Source organism: Lithobates pipiens, unplaced genomic scaffold (genome assembly GCF_037356315.1).
Source record: "Lithobates pipiens isolate NorthernLeopardFrog02 unplaced genomic scaffold, aLitPip1_a1.2 Scaffold_25, whole genome shotgun sequence".
Lineage (NCBI taxonomy): Eukaryota > Metazoa > Chordata > Amphibia > Anura > Ranidae > Lithobates > Lithobates pipiens.
In genome coordinates this window covers 127,737,449-127,763,860 of record NW_027507787.1, presented here as the reverse complement: position 1 = coordinate 127,763,860, position 26,412 = coordinate 127,737,449, and the positions used below count along the sequence as shown (strand labels likewise).

The following is a 26,412-nucleotide window of genomic DNA, read 5'->3' as shown; positions in this document are numbered from 1 at the left end:
GAACTGAAACCAGCACAAACAGGAAACAGCTCACTTGATGTAATATTACCTCTCCATGGCAGTGTCCAGAAAGTGAAAGTGTTAGCTCTTACTCATGTAGGTAGGAGAAACGAAAGTACCTGCTTCTTAACAATTATTGGTAAGTATTTATGTTTATTTCTGTGCTGTTCAAGAAATGGGTCTTTTTTGGGGAAAATGATAATCTGCCTTTGCCGTCTCTGCAGTCATACCACAGCTCATAATTACTCCTCTTTTGAAACCAAATTTTTCTGTTTAACGATCCTCAGCAAACCTTATAATTATGTGTTTGTTAACTACAAAGTGTTAACCAGCACAAAAGTATTAGTATTGCATTTGTAGTATTGCATTATTTTGAAAAGCTGGTATAAAGAAAGAAATGTTGTTTTGAAAAAAACAAAGCACTTGTGGGTTTAACAATTTGCATGTTTTAATTCTTCATAGGCATGAAAGGAGGGTTTGGCAGGGATGTATTCTTTGCCTGCATAGTTTTTGCTTAACTACTTCTACACTGGAGCATTATTTTCATTTATCACACATATATTAACATCAGAATTTTTTCCTGTAACTCTACTTAAAACAAACAGGACATTTTATATTTTGTGAATTCAGAGGCCCTGTAGAATTAAAAGATAGTAGTTGCAAATTCTTAACCACTCGCTTACTGGGCACCTATATCCCCCTCCTGCCCAGAACAATTTTCAGCTTTTAGAGCTGTCACTATTTGAACGACAATTGCGTGCTTATACAACACTGTACCCAAATGATTTTTTTTCCCCACAAATAGAGCTGTCTTTTTGATCACTTCTGGGTTTTTTATTTTTTGTTAAAAAAAATTTAAAAGTCAGAAATTAAAAAAAAAATACAAAACCGTTTTATATTTTGTTAATACATTTTGCAACAGGTAATTTTTCTCCTTCATTGATGTACGCTGATGAGGCTGCACTGATGGGCACTGATAGGCTGCACTGATAAGGCGACACTGATGGGCACTAATAGGCAGCTCTGATGGGCATTAATAGGTGGCACTGGTGGGCACTAATGAGGTGGCAGTGATAGGTGGCATTGGTGGCCACTGAGAGGTGGCACTGATGGGTGGCACTGAAGGACACTAATAGGGGGCACTGATAGCTGGCAGTGGTGGGCACTGATGGGTGGCCGTGATGGCCACTGATCGGCACTAGTAGGTGACACTGATAGGCAACACTGCTAGGTGGCACTGATGAGGTACTGATTGGCACCACTGGTGGGCATTGATAGGTTGCACTCATGGGCATTGATAGGTGGCACTGATTGCTGGCACTTATGCACTGGTGGGCACTGATTCGTGACACTGGCAGGCGGAACTGGTGGGCACAGATAAGGCGGCTTCGCTTCTTCCTCTTCGGGACTGATGTCCCTTGCACAGAAGTCGGTGATTGGCTTTTTTTTCTCCTCACGCTGTTTACATCACATGATCAGCTGTCATTGGCTGACAGCTGATCACGTGGTAAGTGGCCCCTTACTCTGATCTGCGATCACCTGAGTCTTATTGACTCAGTGATCAAATTGCGCGCAAGGAGCATGCAAAGGGGAGGACATCTATTGACGGCCTCCTGGCAAAGTAGATCCATGCTGTAGCCATCATTTGGCTGTAGAATGGATCTGAAGGGGTTAAGATGCTTGGTATTTGTACAGCTGTTTAGCAAATCTATATTTTCTGTAACAAATACAAATCCATTTTAGTACAGAAAAGCACAAATGAATCCACAATTTCTGTGTGCAAATATGTCAGGCCTCAAAACTGCATGCATGCTGAAAAACTGATACTCTAAATTTTCACTAGGGGACACCTTGCATACCTTCACAGCTCATGAGCTTATGTACACGGGACGTTTTTACAAACCATTCATGAACGATTAAACTTGACAGATAGTAACCCACGTTTAAAACGTCCGTTTTGCCGCATTTATATGCTGCGTCTAGCTGCATTTGCTGGGTTTGCGTTTAGAAGCGTTTGAACAAAAAATATTATTATTAAGATTTTTTTTCAAAATAGCCAAAAATGAAAAACACCTGTAGATGAAATGTGGCTAAACGCGAGTTAACGTGTTTAGCCACGTTTAGAAGCGTTTGGTGCTTGAAATGACTCTAAACTAAGCGTCTGAACTCATTTTTTTGTTTTCCAAAAAGGCCTCTAAACTCAACTGCCTTGAAAGGACTATAAATAACCCTGTGTACATGTACTGATAAAATAACATATAGGAGCATTCAGAAGCAGTTAAAAGAATTGCCCAACTTGCTCCTTAAAGCGGGGTTCCACTGTCTCCAAGCTTTTTTTTTTTGGGGGGGGGGGAAATGACTATTATATTTACATTTATCACTCACTTGTTCCAATTTAAAACACTGTTGCTGCCGGTTTTCTGCTCATATAAAAACGTATAAATCGTTATGCTGCTGGTTGTCATTTTGCCTGTGGGCATATGAAGCCCACAGGCATCCTCTTCCGGGACACTGTGCTGCTGATGGACCAGCATGCACCGCCCATTCTATCGCCGATCTCGCGCATGCACAGTTAATGCAAATTGGAGCGCCGACAACAGCTCAGGTTGCCATCACAACGGGTGGGGTCGTAGGAAGTCCCGCCCCGTTGTGATGTTAACTGATCGCGCGATAACTCGCGCCTGGCCGCCGCACAGACTCCTGGGAACAAGAAAAAAGGATCCCAGGAAACAGTGCGGCACAAAGGACCCTGCCCATATCCGCAGCAACACCGCCCATATCTGCAGCAACCCGAACCCGGAAATGGCCAGTAACTGAAGAATAAAAAAGGCACATGAAAGGTATAGGTCCTCATTGTATATCAGAGCTACAAATATTAGGGAGACATTTTTATAATTCAGGTGGAGCTCCGCTTTAACATCCATTTAGCAGCAGCAGTGTACATGAGGCCTTATCAGAGTAACCATAAATCAGGAACCTAAAATTATTGCTCTCACCCCATAAGCACATAAAAGTGATCATAGGTTGAAAAAAGACACACGTCCATCTATTTCAACCATAAAAATAAATAAATAAAAAATAATGATCAGACAGCTCTATAGTCATCCAGGTTATTTTACATAAAAGTCCAGAGCCTACTGAGAAAATCTGAAACTAGTTCATGCTGCTACTGCAGCTGTGAGCTTGTTTAACTTTCTTTAGACTTTGAAATATTAGATTAAGGGCTAAACAAGAGGGTACCACATCCCAAGTGATTACATGGTCATAACAGAAGATACAGTATGTCCAAAAAGCTGAAGAGGTTAAAGATGTTCCTTTTTCCCATTTCAAAAAGTTGAGTGCTATGCACATGGTCAATCATAAGTGGTAACTCATTTGCCTCTTTGTGATTATTTTTATTTTTGTGCTGCCCTTTGACAGCCAGGATCTTTTTAACCACTTCCCACCCGGCCAATGCACATATACGGCCGGGTGGGAGCCGTCTACTCCTGATAGGACGTTCAGGAAAGTCCATCAGAAGTAGCGGGATCGCGCGCGCGCGTGCCCGCGCAGCGGCGCGATCCCGATGCGCCCGTGTCACCCGGACAGATCGGCAGGAGGGCTCTGTGATTGGCCCTCCTGATCACATGACGGCCGTGTCCAATCACGGCCGTCATGTGATGTAAACAAACAGCCGGTTGCTAGGCAATCGGCTCTCCTCTCCTCACACGGAAGTCATCGCTGAGGAGAGGAGAGCAGAACGCTGCAGCCGACTGATGATCAGTGAGTATGAGCTGTTTTTTACAGCTTTTTACTCACTGATCATCAGTCTAGTGTACACACAAATCACCACACAGTAAACACACCACACAGTGTCCCCACACATGTCCCCAAAACATACATGTCCCCAAATAATAAAAACACATGTCCCTAATAATAAAAACACATGTCCCCCACATATGTCCCACTAAAATCACATGTCCCAATGATTATCTGCACACATATGTACGTGAACACCTGCACACATATGTACATGATCATTTGCGTACATATGTCCGTGATCACACAAACCAATTAGTATACACTTAACGGAATTTTTTTTTACCAAAAACATGTAGCAGAATACATTTTGGCTTAAATTTATGACAAAATTTGATTTTATTGGATTTCTTTTAAAATAGAAAAAAGAAAATATTGTTTTTTTTCCCAAATTTCCGCTTTTTTGCGCTTATATCGCAAAAAATAAAAAACGGAGTCGTGAATAAATACCACCAAAATAAAGCTCTATTTGTGCAAACAAAATGATAAAAATTTCATTTGGGTACAGTGTAGCATGACTGCGCAATTGTCACTGAAAGCGCTAGAGCGCTGAAAGCTGAAAATTGGGCTGGGAAGGAAGGGGGCGAAAGTGCCCTGTATTGAAGTGGTTAATTGTATAGTGTGACACCATTACTTAGTGGGTGTTTTGAGGGAGAGATTTAGGGCATATATGTTTGCACATTCAGTGCCTTGATGAAGATGGACTGCATTTCAACAAAACAGGAGAGAGACTAAACACCTCTTGTTTTGGATGTATTCCCCTGCTCAGTATAGGTAAGTGGTTCTATTACTTTATGTACTGGTCTTCAACAGTTTGACATAAATATTGATCTGCAGCTCCCAAACAGCTACATTAGAAATGTCTTTGCCCCCGTACACACGGTCGGACATTCTGACAACCAAATCCGTTGGATTTTGTCCGAAACTCTTGCATACACACGGTCGGACAAAGTTGTTGGAAAATCCGATTGTACATAACGTGAGGACGTTATTTCATTACGATGGGACTACATTTAGGCTAGTAGCCAATAGCTGTGGTCTAGGAATTTGATCTGAGCATGCGTGGCACTTTGTCCGTCGGAGTAGGCTACACATGATCGGAGTATGTCCGATCGGAGCATTTTGTCGGAAAATTTTACTGGCAAGTTGGAAAAGTTGGTCCGTCGGATATTCCGATGGAAACAGTCCGATGGAGACCACACACAGTTGGAATATCCGTCAAAACGGTCCGATAGGACACATTCCGTCAGAATCTCCGACCGTGTGTACAAGGGCTTAAGTCTATTTACCTGATAATAATGTTAAATAGACTTAAGACAAAAATAGGCATCAGTCAAGTTAATTAGCTTTAAAATAGAGTTTTAAATAAGTGTATTAGTAGATTTAAAAAATTTGACTAGACCTCAATTGTCCCTAGATCTTTCTCAAAGTCTCTTTCTATTTCCTCTAAGTCACAGATTGCACTGGCTTGACTCCTACGGAACTGGGACTCTTCGGCAGTTGATTTTCAAATGGCATCTCAGTCTTCAGCTTCCGGGGAAAGACAGTATGGTAAAGTCCCTGTGTACAGTGTTCTTGTTCACATCAAATTTTGATTTAATTGTAGTCATAGTCTTTTGAATAAAATGCAATTTTGGTTTTGGTTGTATTTTAGTCATCTGAATTAGTTACATAGATACATAGTAGGTGAGGTTGAAAAAAGACACAAGTCCATCAAGTCCAACCTATGTGTGTGATTATATGGTAGTATTACATTGTATATCCCTGTATGTTGCGGTCGTTCAGGTGCTTATCTAATAGTTTATTGAAACTATCAATGCCCCCCAATGAGACCACCACCTGTGGAAGGGAATTCCACATCCTTGCTGCTCTTACAGTAAAGAACCCTTTACATAGTTTAAGGTTAAACCCCTTTTCTTCTAATTTAATGAGTGGCCACTAGTCTTGTTAAACTCCCTTTTGCGAAAAAGTTTTATCCCTATTGTGGGGTCACCAGTATGGTATTTGTATATTGAAATCATATCCCCTCTCAAGCGTCTCTTCTCCAGAGAGAATAAGTTCAGTGCTTGCAACCTTTCCTCATAACTAATATCCTCCAGACCCTTTATTAGCTTTGTTGTCCTTCTTTGTACTCGCTCCATTTCCAGTACATCCTTCCTGAGGACTGTTGCCCAGACCTGGACGGCATACTCCAGGTGCGGCCGGACCAGAGTCTTGTAGAGCAGGAGAATTATTGTTTTATCTCTGGAGTTGATCCCCTTTTTAATGCATGCCAATATTCTGTTTGCTTTGTTAGCAGCAGCTTGGCATTGCATGCCATTACCGAGCCTATCATCTACTAGGACCCCCAGGTCCTTTTCCATCCTAGATTCCCCCAGAGATTCTTCCCCCAGTGTATAGATTGGATTCATATTTTTGCCACCCAAATGCATTATTTTACATTTTTCTACATTGAACCTCATTTGCTATATAGTTGCCCACACCATTAATTTGTTCACATCTTTTTGCAAGGTTTCCACATCCTGCGGAGACGTTATTGCCCTGCTTAGCTTAGTATCATCTGCAAATACAGAAATTGAACTGTTTACCCCATCCTCCAGGTCATTTATGAACAAATTAAATAGTATTGGTCCCAGCACAGAACCCTGAGGACCCCACTACCCACCCCGGATCATTCCGAGTACTCCCCATTTATCACCACCCTCTGAACTCGCCCTTGTAGCCAGTTTTCAATCCATGTACTCACCTTATGGTCCATGCCAACAGACCTTATTTTGTACAGTAAACATTTATGGGGAACTGTGTCAAATGCTTTTGCAAAATCCAGATACACCATGTCTATGGGCCTTCCTTTATCTAGCTGGCAACTCACTGCCTCATAGAAGGTTTTTTTAGTTTTGTTTTAGTTTTAGTCATATGTTAGTCGACTAAAATCTCCAGTACAATTTAATCGACTAAAGTCAATCTAGTCGACTACAATTGAATAGGTTTAGTTAAATTGTAATGCATTATTTAAGCATTTCTCTAGAATTTCCAAACTCATTATATATTCCTGGAGTAAAAATCTAATAACATGTTATTATTTATTGTATTAAGGGTTGAACAAACTACAGACACAGATTTAGTTGTTATATAACATCTTTATAAATAAAACCATGTTTTGTTACAAGAATATTGCTTTTTTGACAGAAGTACAACTTAAAAAAAAAAAGTATTGCCTGTAATGCTATTGCACATATTACATGAACTTTAACAGTTCAAGTAACTGGACACAACAAAACATTTTCTGCAGCTACAACTACAAGCACAGACACAACATAACTAAACCAATACTCAAGGCCCGAGGGTATTGGATGATGCTTATTTCTATAATAACTTTAGCCCCCTCTAGTGTTCTAGATGTGATATAGGTTTGTTAGTATAGGAAAATAGGATTTTTATAACAGCTTACCTGTAAAATCCTTTTCTTGGAGTACATCATGGGACACGGAGCACCATAGTAATAACTATGTAGGTTATAGGCCACCTTTAGGTGAATGAACACTGGTATAACCAAAAAGGAAACAGGAAGTGCCCCTCCCTATATAACTCCTCCCATACCGGGAATATCTCAGTTTTTGTAGCAAAGCAATATATAGATATATCCCAATAAGAGGGGAGGGATCTCTGTGTCCCGTGACGTACTCCAAAAAGGATTTTGCAGGTAAGCTGTTTTAAAAATCCTATTTTCTTTATCGTATATCACGGCGCACAGAGCACCATAGTAATAGCTATGTGGGATGTCCCAAAGCAATGCCACCTGAGAGGAGGGGGACACAAAGCAAATAGCCGCTGCCAGGCATGAGGACCTATACTGCTGCCTGCAGCACACTGCACCTGAAGGTGGTGTCCTCCTGCCATCTTACATCCATTTGATAGAATATTGTGAATGTATGTACTGGCGACCAAGTAGCGGCCTTGCAAACCTGAGCCACAGAGGCTTGGTGATGCACTGCCCATGAATCACTGACTGCCCGGGTAGAGTGCGCTTTAATCTGAAAGGGAGGAACCCTTCTTTTCAGGCCATACATCTGGCTAATCGCCTGACAAATCCACTTAGCAACAGTAGATTTTGATGCTGCCTTCCCTTCTAGGACCTTCTGGCAACACAAACAAAACATCAGTTTTCCGTATCTGAGCAGACGCTTTCAGATAGGCTTTAATTGCTCTCACTACATTGAGAGAATGTATCTTGATTCAGATGAAAACCAGACACTACCTTTGGCATAAAGTTTGGGTGCGGACACTGCACCACCTTATCCTTATGAATGATTAAGTATAGTTTTTTTACAAGAGAAAGCAGCCAATTCTGATTCTTTCAGAGGTTATCACGACTAGGAAAATCTATTTCCTTGTTAAAAGGATCAAAGGAATATTCCATATAGGTTCAAAGGGTTGTCTTTGCAACACAGACAAAACCAGATTCAAATCCCATGGGCACAAGAGTATTCTGACTGGTGGAGTTATCCAAGTTACCCCTTATATGAATGCCTGGACTAAATAATGCGAAGCAAGTGGCCTTTGGAAAAACACTGCAAAGGCCAAAATCTGACCCTTGATTGTACTCAAGGCCAGCTTAATTTCTACTCCTAATTGTAGAAAGGCCAAAATTCTTCCTATGACATACTTACAAGGATGCCAACCCTCGGTTTCACACCAAGTTATAGAGGCCTTCCAGACCCTGTAATAAATGGTCCTGGATGACGGCTTTCTGGCATTAATCAGGGTGGTTACTACCGAACCTGAAAGCCCCCAATTTTTTTGAATGTGGGCTTCAATATCCACACTGTTAAATTTAGCATTTGTAAGGCAGGATGAAATACCAGTCCCTAAGACAGCAGGTCCAGATGAGGTGCAAGAGTCAAAGACTCCCCTACTGCCATTCTCACGATCCCTCTTCTGAGCCATGTAGGGGCCACTAGGACTACCGGCTTCCCTTCTTCCCTGATCCTGTGAAGCAGCTGTGGTAGCAACTGAACTTAAAGGAATGCATAAATCAGTGAAAACTGATTTCACAGGATCACTAATGCATCTACTCCGAGTGCAAGTGGATCCCTTGTTCTTGCCACAAAGTTGTTCAACTTCTTGTTGATTCTGGACGCCAATAGATCTACATATGGCATACCCCATCTTTGGCATATGGCCAAAAAGACATTGGGATTTAGAGACCATTCTGCCTGCAACAACTGTTGATGGCTCAGAAAATCTGCCTGACAATTTTCCACTCCTGGAATGTAAACTGCAGATAGGCAAGGAACATGTTTCTTTGCCCAAGACAGAAAATGGTCCACCTCCCTTTGGGCTGCGTGGCTTCTGGTGCCCCCTTGGTGATTGATATAGGCCACTGCATTGTCGGATTGTATCCTGACAGGAGCATTCCCCAACCTGGACATCCAGGCTATTAGAGCCAGACGTACTGTCCGAATCTCTAGGATATTGATGGGCAAGGTCTTCTCGGACTCTGACCACTTCCCTTGAACAGTGGTCACTTCTAGAACTGCTCCTCAGTCCCATAGGCTGGCATCTTTTGTTACTACTTTCCAGGAAACTGGCATGAAGGATTTCCCCTTCTGTAAATTCCTGGTTATAAACCACCAGTTGAGACTCTGGCACACCTTTGGGGCCAAATTCATTGAATAATCCAAGGCTTGAATCCGTTTTTTCCAAGCAGACAGAATACGGTGTTGCAACAGTCTGAATGAAACTGGGCATAAGGAACCACTTTGAAAGCTACCATCTTCCCTAGTAATCTCATACAAAGGCAAATGGAAGGACCCTTCTTTGCCTTGACTGCCTGGACCAGCTCTTTTAGAGCGTTAACCTTTGTCTGAGGCAAGAACACCCTTTCCTGGGTTGTTTCTTTGACCAGGCCCAAATACTGTAGCCTTCTTTCCGGCTGTAAGGATGATTTCTCTCTAGATTGAGAATCCAACCTAGGTGTCTCATGCTGTGTACACACGATTGGAATTCTGGCCAGAAAAAGACCGGTGAGAGCTTTTAATCGAAAAATGCGACCGTGTGTATGCTCCATTGGAATTTAGCTGTCCGAATTCCCGCCAGCCAAAAATTTATGGCATGTTCTCAATTTTCCAGATGGAAAAACTTTCTATCGGTAATTCCGATCATGTGTATGCAATTCCGACATGCCAAAAATCACGCATGCTCAGAATCCAGTAGGAGACGGAACCGCTCGGTCTGGTAAAACTAGCATTCGTAATGGAGATAGCAGATTCTTCACACTGAAAATGTTTAAATTGTTCAATGCCGCGCATTCTCTTTTTTATATAATGCTAGAAGAATGAAGTTGTTTTGCTGCTCATATTCACACAGAGTTATCACAAACTTGGGAGTGAAGGTATTCTCGCGCCTACCTATGTGTCCTAAAACTAGTGTGGTTGCAGCAAAACACCGGCAGGGGTGTAAACCCTCCCCAAAATAAGTGATGGTGATTAAGAAATGGTGTTGCGCTCCAGCTAAATAAATCTAATTAAACTAAAATCAACTAGCATGTACCTAGGTAACAGCCAAAAATAAATGAAGAATAAATGTGGGACTATGTGTTTAAATAAACTCAGACAATGTGCATAAATTCTAAAGTGCAATACACCAAATCAAATTGTGCACTTAGCATAAAAACTGGGTATGGCGGGTCCTCTATATATAATACAGAATGGCAGTGAAGCAGTGTTCAGTGCACGCAAATTCATAAGTAATAAAGTGCAAGAAAAAAAACAATGTAAATAATCTACATTGATAAAAAAAAAAAAAAAATTATATATATATATAATTGAATGCTGGGTGTCGTTATACGAGTGCAATAAAAATCAATAAATGCACATAATGCTAATGGTCCATGCACAGTGAAACATGTGTTTGAACAGAGGCTCCAAAACAGAAATAAAGTAAACTATAATAATGCAAAAAACATGTCCGTTCAGTGGTCAAAAAAACACAGTATCCTGCGTGCCCAAAAAAGAAAAAGCGGGAGGTAAATTCCACCAGTGTTCCTGTGCGTATTGTATCCTCACACTAGGTGCAGTAATTACCTTACCTTACTGCTGTAAGGTAAACAGCACTTCCAAAGTGGCACTTGTTGTCCAATGTTGTAAGTTCAATAGGTGATGTAGTCCTAGGCACTCGTTCACCGTAGGCACGTTGTAACATGCAGAGAAAGCAAGGGGAACACTCCAATGGTGAAGTACGTATTCACAGTTTATTGGATATAAAACGAAGGTATAGGTACTCACATTTAAAACAGATAAAAATAAGCACAACTAAACGAACGCGCGCCACGTTCGTGCTTCCGGACGTCACTTCCGGTGTCCTCACTGGCCAATTGTGTTCCTACGCGTATCGTCATGTGACTTCATCAGGGAATAACAACTGGGGTAAGGACGAACGTATAAATAATGTCGATAATTGGCGGCCATTTTTCCGGAGTTCGCTATGGCCACAACTGCGGCCATTTTCTCGTGGGCTGGTGTAAACATAATGAGAGACATGAGTATGCTCGTCTACACCAGCCTCTTTCCTGTAACCCGCAGACATGGCAGTGAAGGAGAATATATAAACTTCACTTACGATCATTTTCCAGGGGCATTTTTAATGTGATTCGTCATTGGCTGTTTTAGCCCAATGGGAAACAATCGGGCGCCATTGTTCTTGCTGGCGTAGCCCCGAAAACAAATCTAAACAACACAGCGCACATCTCGTTAGTGCACCGTTCGTTTCTAAAAATGACATCTAACGCAAAACGAAAAAATATTAAATACAAGCAATACTAGACAAGTATAAAAAAGGTCAGGATAAATACTACACTGGTAAAAAACATGGTATGATAAAAAATAATTTATGAATAAAAATAGTCTATGTAAAAGATATTATCAAAATATTATTAAGGGGTACAGTCTGACATAGCAAATAATTAAAAATCAACTATTGGCAATATGGATTATCAGCAGGACAATCTGACAATCAATAATATCTAGGAGGGGGACAGCAATCCGAAAGGTGCTCAAGCCTATCTTCTGGACCACAGTTAGTACGTGGACTAAACCATGTAAAAAATATGTTACAAATCCATAATTATGGCTAAAATATTTGTACGTAATAGATCAAAAATACGTTGGACAGTAATGTGGGGATCCCAGAATAAAGATCATGATAAATAAACATGGTCCCAACACGAGTCATGATCAATCTCTAATAGCAACACTGAAAACAGAGACTAGGTAAAAAAGGGGGGATAAAATAGAATAGAATATATATAAAAATCGCTCTCAATTTAAGAGGGGACACCGGAAAGGAGATCCAAAATTCACAAAGTGTCAATTTACAGCATACTGGCAAAAAAACATATAAATAATGTAATCAAAAATCACTAATAAAACAATTAAGGTCAAAATCAATATTGAGTCCCTGGGGCGTAAAAGTGTCTAAAGTAAAAATCCATCTAGACTCTGCTTGACTTAGTGTTCTGACCTTATGGCTACCTCTCCAGTGTCTTTTATAGGGTTCGATGCCCCAGAACATGAGCTGGGTGGGGTCCTTATTATGGTGTATGCAAAAATGCCTTGAGACACTGTGCTTGTCAAAGCCGTTAATAATATTTTTAACGTGCTCTTTTATCCGAACCCTTAGTGGTCTTTTAGTGCGGCCTACATATTGCAAGCCACAGCTGCATTGCAACATATACACAGCTCCCTCGGTGTTACAGCATATGAAATCTTTTATTTCGTACGTATTCCCAGTGCTTGTAGACGTGAAATTAAATTTCTTTTCAGCTGGGCGTTTTGTTTTCAGACATGCAAAACACCGTTTGCATGGGAAGAACCCTTTTCCCGTAAAAAAAGTCAGGCCTGTAGGTGGGGGATCAGGGACATTCTTAACGATCTTGTCCCTCAAAGTCAATGCCTTTTTGTACACAAATTTAGGATATTCAGGTAGCAATTCCTGTAAGTGTACATCTGAACGCAGAATGTACCAATGTTTTCTGATGATCTTTTCAAATTTCTTGTATTGAGCATTGTAGTTTAGTATGAGCGGTATCCCATCCATCCCTCGAGCTGGAGTAGGTTTATCTTTAATTAAAATAGCACGATCCATATTTTCCACTTCTGTGATTTTCTTTCTAATGTCTTCATTTTCATATCCCTTGTTTATAAAGCTCTGGCCTATCTTTTCAGCCTGCAGACGATAATCTTTAGTGTCTGTGCAGTTTCTGCGCAGTCTTATAAGTTGACCCTTTGGGATATTACACAGCCAATTGGTGTGATGGCAGCTACCTCTTGGCAAGTAACTGTTCCTGTCGACATTTTTGAAATGGGTCTTTGTATATAATTTGTTGTTATTTTGTATAACTTCTAAGTCTAGGAAAGATATTGATCCGGTACTCACTTCCCAGGATAATTTAATGTTTCTATTGTTAATATTTAATCCTTCCAGAAATCTGACTAGGCTGGTTGTTTCCCCTTTCCAAAGTATAAGGATATCATCGATATACCTTTTATATATGGCCAATTCTCTGGGTCTATTTGTATACACCGCTTCTTCTTCCCATTGGGACATGAATAGACATGCCACACTGGGAGCGAACTTGGCTCCCATCGCTACTCCGGTTCTTTGATGGAAGTACTCTCGGTCATACCAAAAATAACTATTTTTAAGGCAAAAGTCCAGGCACTTGACTAGATATTTACGCTGGGAGCACGACAACGTGCTATACTTTCTCAAGCCCCATTTTACGGCCTCACAGGCTTGATAGTGTTGGATCACCGTATACAGTGAGGAGACATCAACTGATGCCATAATCCAGGGTCCTTCCTCTTCTGATAGTCCTTCTAGTATTTGCAATACCTGCTTCGTGTCTCTCAGATAGGCTTCGGTTTTTGTGACCACAGGTTGTAGAAATTTATCTATGTATTCCCCATTCTTGAGGTAAGGGAATCAATCCCATTCACTATGGGCCTAAATGGGGGGTCTATTTTATCCTTGTGTATGACAAACTTATTTTTTTATTATTTCTAGGTATCTCCTGAATAATCTTTATTTTAATGTAAGCCAGATCTACATAATATTTTTTTTCATTAATATAATTTTTTGGATTATTGTATTATTTTCTTGTGCTCTCCTTTTTATTTTTTATGTCATGTTTTCACAACATCATTATAGCGTTGTATTTGTAAACCTGTTTGGTGTTGGTGTCCCTTGTTAATGTTGACATTGTATTTTTGAAATGTACCTGCCTACTCACCCAAAAAATTTTATATTTGCTATTTGAAGAAAAACACATAGGCAAGTATTTTCTGAAAAAAAAATCACAATTTATTTAACATCATAATAACAAAATAAAGATGAAGGCAACGCTGAAGTGCTTGAATTTGTGAAGCCTGTGGCCCCAAGGCACACATCAACTTTGTGGCTCAAAAACTTGGTAGCTTGAGAAGTCTATATAGAAATGAGGTCAATCTGGCCCAGGAATCCCAGAGAACAGGAACAGTAGCAGATGACATATGTACCCAGGCTGTGGTACTACAACAGGCTGTGTGTTCTGTCAGACCAGACTGAAGGCAGCCAATCACTTTCTTGTGTTCCGTACAGCCTTCCCTGCAGCCTTCCCTGGAGGCTGTGGCTCTGGAGGTGGAGTTGTGGCAGGAGGAGGATGGGGGAGCACACACAGGTGGTCGTCGACAGTTAGTTAACCACTCAAATCCTTGCGGATAGTTGTAAATATGATTTTTTCACATTTGCGCCATTGGCCCTCCTCCATTTGCTGTGAATTGGAGGCTATGTAGATGCCATAGGCCTCTACAGCATTGAGGGGGGATTTCAGGGTGTCATTAGCCTCCTTGATGAGGGCCAGTGCTGCCTCCTCTGTTTTAGTCCCCTTCCTGGGCCTTTTGTATGGAAGGAGGAGGGGAGGCACCTGGGATTGAGTGTTACTGGGCCCTGCCACCTCCTGGTTGACACCTTCCCCCACCTCCTCCTGTGTGCCACTTGCCAGAGCCTCGTCCTGGCTGAGGTCTTCCTGTGTATTAAAAAGGGACATAGTTTTAGTTTTTTGTTCATCAAACACACACAATTTTCAGCTCATATATGTTGCAAATTTAATGTTACTAAATAGAAAAGACTATGATTCTGAGCCCAGCATTTCTCATTCTTGTCCCAATCATTTTTGGCCACTACTGTCTATTGATATGTGAAACACTTTTCGTTAAATCATTCATTTCTTATCAATAATAACATCTAGTTAACAACCATCATTTTTACATACAAAATATGTATAAAAATCCTATACCTGGCTCCAACTGGGCTCCTCAATCTCCTCCTGGATGGACGGCCCAGGTTGGTCCATGGAAGCCTCAGCTGGGGTTGAGGGAAGGCTGGATGGAAGGCTGGAGGGAAGGAGTGCCGGAAGAGTTGAAAGCGATTCCCTGCCCTCAATCTGGTCATCAAGAAAGTGCATCCTGTTATAGTACCACAGACTGGGTACATACACCTGATCTGCTGCTGCTCCTGACCTCAGGGTTTGCTGGACCTTCTGATACTCCTTCCTATAGGTGCTTCTCAAGCTACAAATTTTCGTTTCCAGAGACCTCATGTCTGCATTGGGGGCCCGGGTCTTTACAAATTCAAGCAGCTTCAACAGCGTTGCCTTCCTAGCTGCTTTGTTGTGATATAAGGGGTTTTTCACCTCCCATAAATTTCTCATATCTCGATATTTATCCAGGAATTCGCCCAGGATTTCTTGGTCTTTAAATGGATACATTTTCTCTGCAAGACCAAACAAAAGACAAAAACACTGATCTCAGGATAATCTTAAAAGCCAATATAGGCATCAATCTAGATTCAGTATAGTCCGCTCATGTCACCAAAGTTAAAATCTTACCTTCATTATAACGTTCATCAATCCCAATTTGTGTGCATCTTCAAAATTAGGCTTTTACAGGGGTGACTTCACCCCATCTGTTGAAGGTGAGATCCACACATTTGGACAATATAATGTGTGATCTTGCCTTTTAAGTTTTTCGATGTTGAACTTTGTAAGTTCCAGAGTTATGTATGTTCTATTTTGAAACATGGCTGTTTATGTAACCTTAAAAAATGTAGATAACTCAAAACTTTATACTTTTTTACAAAAAAATGTTTTACAATGCACATGTGAATGTGTACGGGGTAAAAGGATTTTTACTCAACAATGGGTGGCTTCTTCTTTCAATGATCAATAAAAAAAATTGTGTTTAAATTGGTGTTTACAGTGTCAATGGGTTTAGATAATAATGTACAAACCACTTGGCACTACAAGTGCACTAGGAGACAGAAAAAAGAAACAACAGCAGGGAATCAAAATCCAGATTTTTGCAGATTAAATGTAAAATGTATTCAACATGTTCTGGCAAAGCAATGGCCCCCCTCCCTGAAAAATATTGCACATAATTTTGTCACACTTCACAGGTGCTTTGGGGGGGGGGGGCAAGCCAGGACGGGCCGCTTCCAGGGACATCATTGTTTGCTGAAGTCCGGTGTCAGGCCTAACTGTGACCACATAATTTGGGTTGTTTCTTTTCAAAAAGTTATGCAGGATGCAACAAGATAAGATGATGGTATTAAGTTTGTATTCCGCCATATAAATGCCCGTTTGAAACAGGTGGAACCGGCTGGCCAGAATCCCAAACGCGTTCTCCACAACTCTTATGGCTCTGGCCAGCCGGTAATTAAAAACCCTCTTCTCAGGGAGGAGTGAGGGTTCTCTGAGGGAATGGCCTCATGACATGGTTTTCCCAGACCAAAAGCCTCATCTGCTGCGAAGACAAATGGCATTACTTCGACATTCTCCTCCGGGGGTGGCAATCCCAAGCTACCACTCTTGAGACGTCGGTAAAACTCGGTCCGGGTAAATACTCCTCCATCCGACACCCGGCCATTCCTCCCCACGTCCACATATAGAAACTCACACAGACACACACACACTCTTTCCCAAAACACACAACAGTGAACTTCCAGCAGATCACCCCATGGCCACTCATCTGCAACTCTGTGGTGCCTGCAGCATCTCCCCCTGCCCATCTGGCTGTCAGCTCACTAAGCATTAGGAGGGGGGGATCGGCAGCTCTGTAGTGCCCATGGGATCTCCCTTCAGCTAGCACAGTTAACATCCCTGTGTAGAGTGGAGAGGGGAGGGGTCTCTGTCCCGGGAAATTATCAGCTCCACTCTACACAGGGAAGTGAACTGTGTTAGCTGGAGGGAGATCCTGTGGGCACTACAGAGCTGCTGATATGCTGCTATATGCTTTTTGGGGAGGTCTTTTCCCTGGGTCTTTTGCCTAGGTCTTCTGCAGCATTTTGAGAGAAACTGAAAGAGTAGCATCTTTGATGTGGTTGGTGCATCTTCCTTTGATTTTTCAAAATTCTCCTGTTCCGCCTCATCTTCTGACAGATCTTTATCTTGTGTGTGGGGCACTGTGGATTTTCTTAGGGCATACTCATCTGCCTTTTTAAGCAGTTCCTGAATTTCATCATCAGCCACATCAATAAGGGTTTCACAGACAGTAGTCTGATAAATCATCAAATAAAAAATAATAATATAGCGTATACAATTGTCATATAGGTATCTCCCTACCCTGCACAGCCAGGCACACCGCATCTTCACAGCACACTTCAGTCAGAAGAACAACCCAGTGCTTTGTTTTTATGTGCTATTAAGGGGGATAAACTTGGATAGGGATATTATGGGATGCCCACTTGACTTTAGCAGTACAACTCTTCAGGGACATAACTATATACAGTCTGTATATACATTTCTCCTCTGCAACTCTTGATTGCAGCACTATAACTTCCAGGACCAGCTGGCACAGTTTGGATGATCTGACAAAAGTCTTAGTCATATGGGTAGCAAACGACAGGGAACGCAGGCCCCTTTTTTGTGTAGCAAAGTCCTAGTGCCTAGCTGTCCTCCTGTGGCTACTGAACCACCTCTTCAGGCACTGCCAGCCCACCTGGCTGCAGCTTCCCCTTTTTCCAGCCCTCTTGGCTAAACTTCCACAGTCCTCCCAGACTGGCGCTGCATTCACTCCAGACTGCTCTCTCACAGACCTTTCAGGCATGCCTCTCAGTCCCCCCCCCCCCCCCCCCATCTGACTGTCTTCCTCCCTGGAGATTTGCCTGGCAGTGTTCTCCTGTTGTCCAGCTCCTGCTCCCGTGCTTCAGGTCAAGACACCTGTGTGTGTCATGAAGAAAGCCCCTTCCTCACCAGAGCTCAGGCTAGGGGGTTATCCTCAAGAGCCATTGACAGTCTAACACTCTGTCTCTGTCTGGCAGGGCCGTATTAACATAGGGGCTATTGGAGCTGCAGCTCCAGGCCCCTTTCTCAAGATAGGCCCATTTGCCCAAAAAAAAAAAAAAAAAAAAAAAAAGATTGACTTTGAGGATTGTAGCTCAGCGATCAGGAGTCACAGAGACCCCACATGGGGGATAGGTAGCTAAAGACCCACTCCAGCACTGGTTAAAATATGGGGCTGCTATCATCTATGGTTCCGGAGATACAGGGCTGCTTGCGCAGCCTGTCAGAAGCTACATACAGAGCGGCCAGTTTAAACACAATGTGGAAGACTCTGCAGCAGACTGAGAGGATGAACTCACAGTGCTCATAATAATTATTTGTATATTACTTATAATTAACCCCTTGCCACCCAGGCCCATTCTGAGACTTCTCTCCTACATGTAAAAGTCATCATTTTTTTTTATGCTAGAAAATTACTCAGAACCCTCAAGCATTATATATTGTTTTAGCAGACACTCTATGGAATAAAATTGTGGTCTTTGCAACTTTGTATGTTACATGACATTTGCGCAGCAATTTTTCAAACTTTTTTTTTGGAAAGAAACTGTTTCATTCATTAAAAAACCCCACTAAAGTTAGCACTATTTTTTGTTGTGTACTAAGCGATGCTTTACATTTTTTTACAGGTTACACGTTTAGACTTACAGAGGAGGTCTAGTGCTAGAATTATTGCTCTCGTTCTAACGATCCTGGCGTATGTAACCTGTGTGTATCTGGCTCTGATACTAACCAGTGCCTACCCAGGGACTGACTAGTATCTCTACCCAGCCTGTCCCCACACACCCTCTCACCTGCTGACCTGTGAATGGGGCAATCACTCCCGCAGTGTTATTGTGTTCTGCCAGTGAATACAATACAATGATTAGTGTTGCTAACTATAGCTGGCAGCACTGATTGTTTTGGGGAAAACCTGACAGGCTGGTTGTACTCAAGTCGGTTAATAGGTTGACTTGTGTAAAACCAGCTAGCCCATACATAGATCGACTATGGCTGGTCTCTGCTTAATTGGTGTAATTTCAATCCATGTATGGCCCAATTAACCACTACGCAGTCCCTAAACATCCTTCCACAAACCTTTACATTTTTCCTTCCCAGATTACTTCATCCTCCTCTCCCATACATAGTGCCCACTGTCATACTCTCCACACTTCTCTCCTATACATAGTGCCCACTGTCATACCCTCCACACTCCTCTCCTGTACATACTACTCACTGTCATACCCTCCATACTCCTCTCCTATACATAGTGTCCAGCGTCATACCCTCCCTCCACACCCCTCTCCTGTAATTACTACTTACTGTCCTACTCTCCACAATTCTCTCCTGTACATAGTGCCCACTGTCATACCCTCCACACTCCTGTACATATTGCTCACTGTTATACCCTCCACACTGTTCTATTATACATAGTGCCCAATGTCATACCCTCTACACTCCTCTGCAGTGCATACTGCCCACTGTCATACCCTTCACACTCCTCTCCTGTACATAGTGCCTTCTGCCATACCCTCTGCACTCCTCATGTACATAGTGCCCACTGTTAGACCCTCCACATTCCTCTCCCTCACCTGCACATACTTCCCACTTTTATACCATCCATACTCCTCCCCTATGCCTCTTACCCACAAAAACTGTTCTTTAAAATTATACTGAATATCCTCAATGTTACCAGCTCTAGAATGGGCACACTTTTGTCAGTTCAACTAAAGGAAATCTCACAGTCCTCATATTTGTTCTGCCCCATTATTAGTATTTATTTAATTTTGTAATTACTATTGTGATGTATAGAGGAACATAGGGGATGTCAGCTACTCTAAATATAGCAATTGTAAAAAAGCGTTCCTGAAAATATTTTTGAAATGTTGACAACTATGCACTTAGGCTCTGCCCAAGGGCCACAGGGTCAGTAGGGGGCCCCATGAGAGGCTTGTGATATTAAAGCGGTAGTAAACTTTTCGAACATTACTACTTTCTAGAGGCCCTGGGGTAGGTTATGCCATAATGTACAAGTATGCACAGCATATTAGCACATTAGGATACACTTAAATTGTCAGACTGAGCCCTCCAGTGCTGTGCTGTGATCAATCCGGTGGGGCCTGGGCACTAACATCTTCACCCGGTCTTCCTTCTGGGTTCTGTGCCTTCCGTCACTTGCCTTGGCCAGGCTGCATTGATGTCATTCCCACACATGCTCATGTGCATCCTCTTTCTCTCACCCCCCCTTTCTCTCTCATCCTCGATCCCTTACCCCTCACACCTCTTTCATCCCCTTTCTCTCTCTCTCATCCTCCCTCTCTCTTTAATTTAATTTGTTATAACAAAAAAATGTTTACATTTTTATTTACTTATTGTTTATAAAAGGCCCCACCAAATCCTCAGCACCAGGCCCATGATGTTCTTAATCTGGCCCTGCCCAGCTGGGCTGACCCTGAGTATTTGAGAGGGCCTGCCCCTTGCCAACCCATCTGCTGGGGATTGGTGCGGGCCCTCAGAATACTCCAGGTATCTCCTCCTCATCTCCACTCCCATTCTTCTAGAATCTTCTGCACATTTCTAGAAGTAGGGGGAAGTATAAAGCCCCGTACACACGAGAGGACTTATGTCCGACAGACTTCCGAAGGAGTTCCGTCTGAGTTCTGCCGGAGTTCCGACAGAGTTCTGACGGACTTTTCGGCTGAGCGGACCACACACAATCACACTAAACTCCGACGGATTCGAACGTGATGACGTACGACTGGATTCGAATAAGGAAGTTCATAGCCAGTAGCCAATAGCTGCCCTAGCGTCGGTTTTAGTCCGTCGGAATAGCATACACACGAGCAAATTTTTAGAAGGGACCGGGTCCGGCGGAGTTCCTTCGGAAAAATTTGAAGCATGTTCCATATTCTAAAGTCCTTCGGACTTTGGCGAGTCAAAAGTATGTTGCAGCCCACACACGATCGAATAGTCTGACGGACTCAGTCCGTTGGACTTTGGATGTTGAAAAGTCCGCTCGTGTGTACGGGGCTTTAGAGATACTGAATGTGAGTAATATCAGCCTCCCTGAGTCACTCCGCTGACACAGATAAAACACAGGCTTGGCTGCCAGCCAAGCCTAAACATTTTGCCTGCTTTAACAAAAAATCCTATTCCAGCACAGGTGTGCTACATAATGTTATTAAAAATTACCTTTCCTTTTAAATCTACACTGCTGTACTTTTATGTAAAATGTTTGGGGCGGCACAGTGGTGTAGTGGGTAGCACTCTCACCTAGCAGTAAAAAGGATCGCTGGTTGAAATCCCAACCACAACACTACCCGCTTGGAGTTTGCATGTTCTCCCTTTGCCTGCGTGGGTTTCCTCCAGATACTCCAGTTTCCTCATACACTTCAAAGACACGCTGGTAGGTTAATTGGCTTCTGTTCAAAATTAGCCCTAGTATATCAATGGGGACCTTGGATTGTAGGCTACTTGAGGATAGGGACCAATGTGAGTGTGCAATGTACAGGGATGGTGACAATTGTAGACACCCACTCCAGTTGAACTGGATGGACTGGTGTCTGTATTCAACCTTACTAACTATGTAATACAATATGGCAACCTGGAGGCATTCTGCACACAGATGCTATATGGAGCACCCCCCAGAAATTGACTCATTTCCTGCTTGTGTTACTGGCTTACTGATTTCCCAAGAAGTCTTCATTAAGATACAAGCTAGGTTTTGGGCATCCCCTGTGCAACAAAAATATCCTTTTTGGTGATGCAAACCCCGCAATTGTCCTCATTAGAGCCCTGCGGGTGCAGCAGCTACTAGATAATTATAACTCCCATACAGATTCGGTGACTGAACATGGACATTTACACAGACCAACAAACAGCTATTACTTCAGAATAACTAAAGTTAGGAAATCTGAATGCAACAAAGTTTGCTAAAATCCCTGCAATGTACATAGATAAGATCACCCACAAAAGTGGAGTTAGGTGTGCTTACCTTTGTATGACTCGTCTGCAAATGATGCTTCAAGTTTGTTGTATTTTTACCAGTGATTGTTGCTTCTCATGGTTTGCAAAGGGTATTGTTCTCCTTAGCATCAAATATAAAATGCATCTACAGATCTTCTCTTCTATTTTTCCCAGTCCCAGACACCGACATTTCTGTAGCTTATGCAGCAAGTGGGGATGGGAAGTAAATGGGACTGAGAGATGTCCGAACGGAGTGTAATGCCGCGTACACACGAGCGGACTGTATGGCGTACTTAGTCCGTCATACAATCCGACGGACAGTCCGTCATACTTTCGACTGAACGGACTTGACCACACACGGATGCACAAACAGTCCGTCGAAAGCTTGCGCGATGACGTGTACAGCACGTACGACGGGACTAGAAATAGGAAGTCCAATACACAGCAAAGCACCCTTCCGCCGTGTAAATCCTTTCTGGGCATGCGCCATTCTTAGTCCGTCGAACTAGCCTACTGACGAGCGGATTGTCCGCTGAAACCAAAGTACGACAGACAGAATTTCGAAAAATCCGAAATACTTAGTACGCCAGACTGCACGCTGAAAAAGTCCGCTGAAGCCCACACACGAGCCGACTGTCCGCTGAAATGTGTTTCGACGGACTAAGTACGCCATACAGTCCGCCCGTGTGTACGCTGCATTAGAAGGGGGGGGAGGCACCATCTGAGATAGTCCTACTATTTTTAGAATATTAGTGTAATATATACACTCACAGTTCACAAGGTGAAGATGAGGCATATACACTCACAGGTTCACAAGGTGAAGAAGAGGTTTTGGGCACCCCCTGTGCAACAAAAATATCCTTTTTGGTGATGCAAACCCCACAATTATCCTCATTAGAGCCCTGCAGGTGCAGCAGCTACTACATAATAGATTCGGTGACTGAACATGGACATTTACACAGACCAACAAGCAGGTTACTATTTGTAGAATATTAGTGTAATATATACACTCACAGGTTCACAAGGTGAAGATGCCTGTCAGGGATGAGGGTGTCCTGGGTTTGGATGCCCGCCCTGCATGGGGACGTCACTTCCGCTTCCGCATTCCAGACTGGACAGCGTGGAGCTTCCTGTCAAGTGAATACTGCAGAGAAGCCTGTGTTGGAATTTCACACCCCCACATCCAAGGAAATGTTACCGGAGCCCGCAGAGCGTCTTCAGAGTACCCCAGGACACCTTCATCCCTGACGGCATCTTCACCTTGTGAATCTGTAAGTGTATATATTACACTAATATTCTATAAACAGTAGGACTATCTCAGTAGGCACCTCCCCCCTTCTTACACTCCTTTCTTGCTGACAGAGTTAATGGACACCCTCTGAGGATGACTGCCTCCTTTTCACAATATATTTTATTGATTGACTAAGATGTGCTATTAAAGCCACCATTACATAATTGTTTACAAGGGCATCACACTATTTGGAGCGCCAGAATCCTCATCTTTTTAGAGAAATCTGGACGGTTTGAGGAGGCCTGTAATGCACAGTGAGGAGTGCTCTGGATCATCTGAGGAGGCCTGTAATGCACAGTGAGTGCTCTGGACAATCTGAGGAGGCATGTCGTGCACACAGTGCTCTGGACAGCCACCTGTGGAGGTCTGTAATAGCAAACACAGTGCTCTGGATGGACATCTGAGGAGGAGGCTGAGCCCTGTAAATTCTGCACAGTCCTTTGGATGGTCATCTGAGGCAGCCTGTAAAGCTGCACAGTGCTAGCATGCCACACCAATAAGCGTGCTGGGAGGGAAACACCCACAGGCTTTACAGGTCTAGTTCCAAGGAAAGTAGAAGTTTGAATGTCCCTCCCTCACATTTTCATTCCGTTTTTGTTCGTTGATGAAATGTGGAAATTTTTTTTATCATAAGTTTAATTGATGAAAATTCTAATTGATTTTGATTTCGTATGAGAAAAGTATTTTCGCCAATGAAATTAACTCTACCTGTGTATAGTTCCCACTCAACCAGTAATTCAGCGCATTTCTACATGTGAGGGACAGTTGCAATATATTGTTTCTGTCCTTCCCATCATTAATAATTGTTCTTTCTATTGCTGCAATATCTCCATTTTAAGCATACAGAGATTTGGTTCCCTTGAAACAGCTGTAATACATATGCAAATCCAGGAACTAATGTTCAAAGACCACTCATCCCACACTGTTATCTCCTTTACATTATTGCTGGAAGCTACGTAAAGTCATATACTTGTTTTAGGTATTGAACTAGGCAGAGAGAGTAATTAAACAAAATTTAAACTGACTGTTTAATCATTCTTTATACTAATTTCACTAATATCTGATCCTTCTTACAGTTTACACATACAAACAAGACAACCTCACTAGCACCTGCGAAAAGCCACCTGAAAGAAGACTAAAGTACAGCAACCAAAATATGAGCTATGACATGATGCCTTCCATTCCTGCTCTGAGAAAGGGTGACAAGTACCATGTCTTTATCAGTTACAGCACGGGGGATTCTATCTGGGTGTCTGGGCTTACTCATAAACTGGAGGATGCATTTCCTGACCTGAAGATCTGTTTTCACGAAAGAGACTTTGTCCCAGGGAAAACTATTATAGATAATATGGTTGAGTGTATCCAGAGCAGCCAAAAGACTGTGATGGTGCTGAGTCCAGACTTTGTACGCAGCCGCTGGTGTTTGTTTGAAGCCAACCTGTCTGTGTTCCAGGACTGCATGCTGCAAAAAGCCATAGTTCCTATTATGTTGAAGCCATGTCCAATACCTCTTCACCTCAGCCATTTAACTTACCTAGAAGCTGATGATGAGCAATTCTTTGATAAACTTACCCAAGTTCTTCTGAGCAATAATAGCCAGCTGGCTCATTCTACTTTAATCCATTATCAGCCATCATTCTTGTACGCTGGGAAGAACCTACTTACCTTGCCAGCTCTCAATGAGAAAGGGGAAAGTTGGCAACCTGGGGTCTTTGCTTCTGATTCTGTCCCTGATTCACTTAGGGCAGTTTTGGATGATGCTAGAATTTACAAGGAAGCTATTGATATTATTAATGATATTTCTCCTTCAAATTCTTTGTTACGTTCTCAAGTCTGCCAATTAGTGTTGCTTCTTTTATTAATTTGTCCAATATCTTTTCTTATAGGCCTTTATGTGATCCCTTATCTAATCACATCAAAACAAATTGATGCCTTTGATATATTACCATTTTTGCCCATTGCAATGGCCGTTGTGTTTCTGATGCCAACTTTGTGTTTTAAAGTTTGTTACTGGAAAGTCAGACAGACTAAGCTAGTGACCAGAAAAATGGTGATGAAGACTGGCCAGGCAAACCTTATCTTAAGTAAAAATTCTGTTCTTGCAGGTTGCTTATCCAGAGAGCAGTTGCACTTTGTCTATGTATCTTTGTGTCAGTGCATGGAGACATTTTACCTTACATTTGGTTACGGTAGTACATTGGCCACAAACATGTGGGAGAAGGCTATCATCACTTATTCCTCTGATTATGCTTGCTGCTTGGCCAGGAAACATTTCCCCTTCAACTGTAAAGATTCTCCTGGACATATAGAAGATGGGATCTGCTTCTGCCAGTATGTATCCACTCAACAATATATGGAAAAATGATTTACATTTGTTAATTCCAATGTCTATCATTTCTATTTCCAACAATAAAGACATGTAAAAATGACCACTTTCTAAAATTTCAAATAGAGATGTACGAAGATATATTTCAGTACAGGCTTGTTTGCTATTGTTACCTTATGCTTTGAGTCTAAACATGTGCATGACTTTCAGCAATTTTAACTGTAGAAAGTTACATTTTTTGAAAGATTTTTTTTCCCCCTCTGTTCATTTTGACATTTTACATGCAATAAACATATATCGATAATGGAGCAGAAACTTTCACTTCAAAATAAATAAATAAATATAGAAATAGGAATACCAACCCATTTTCAACACCTATCAAGAGTTATATATACAGTATCTCACAAAAGTGAATACACCCCTCGTATTTTTGTAAATATTTTATTATATCTTTTCATGTGACAACACTGAAGAAATTACACTTTGCTACAATGTGAAGTAGTGAGTGTACAGCTTGTATAACAGTGTAAATTTTCTGCCCCCTCAAAATAACTCAACACACAGTCATTAATGTCTAAACCACCGTTGGCAACAAAAGGGAAGCAGATGTGTTAAATGTGGTGTTATCACTCTCACTCTCTCATACTGGTCACTGGAAGTTCAATATGGCACCTCATG

General features: G+C 42.1%; 1 protein-coding gene across 1 annotated transcript; it reads left to right on the top strand.

Annotated features, from left to right (window-relative positions):
* On the top strand, positions 1-26,042 carry LOC143930501 (uncharacterized). The gene is made up of 3 exons (XM_077454857.1): positions 1-139; positions 5,250-5,349; positions 24,485-26,042. Exons 2-3 carry the CDS (start codon positions 5,310-5,312, stop codon positions 25,771-25,773), a joined length of 1,329 nt encoding a protein of 442 aa, XP_077310983.1. The 5' UTR covers positions 1-139; positions 5,250-5,309; the 3' UTR covers positions 25,774-26,042.
* Positions 26,043-26,412: the final 370 nt, after the last annotated feature.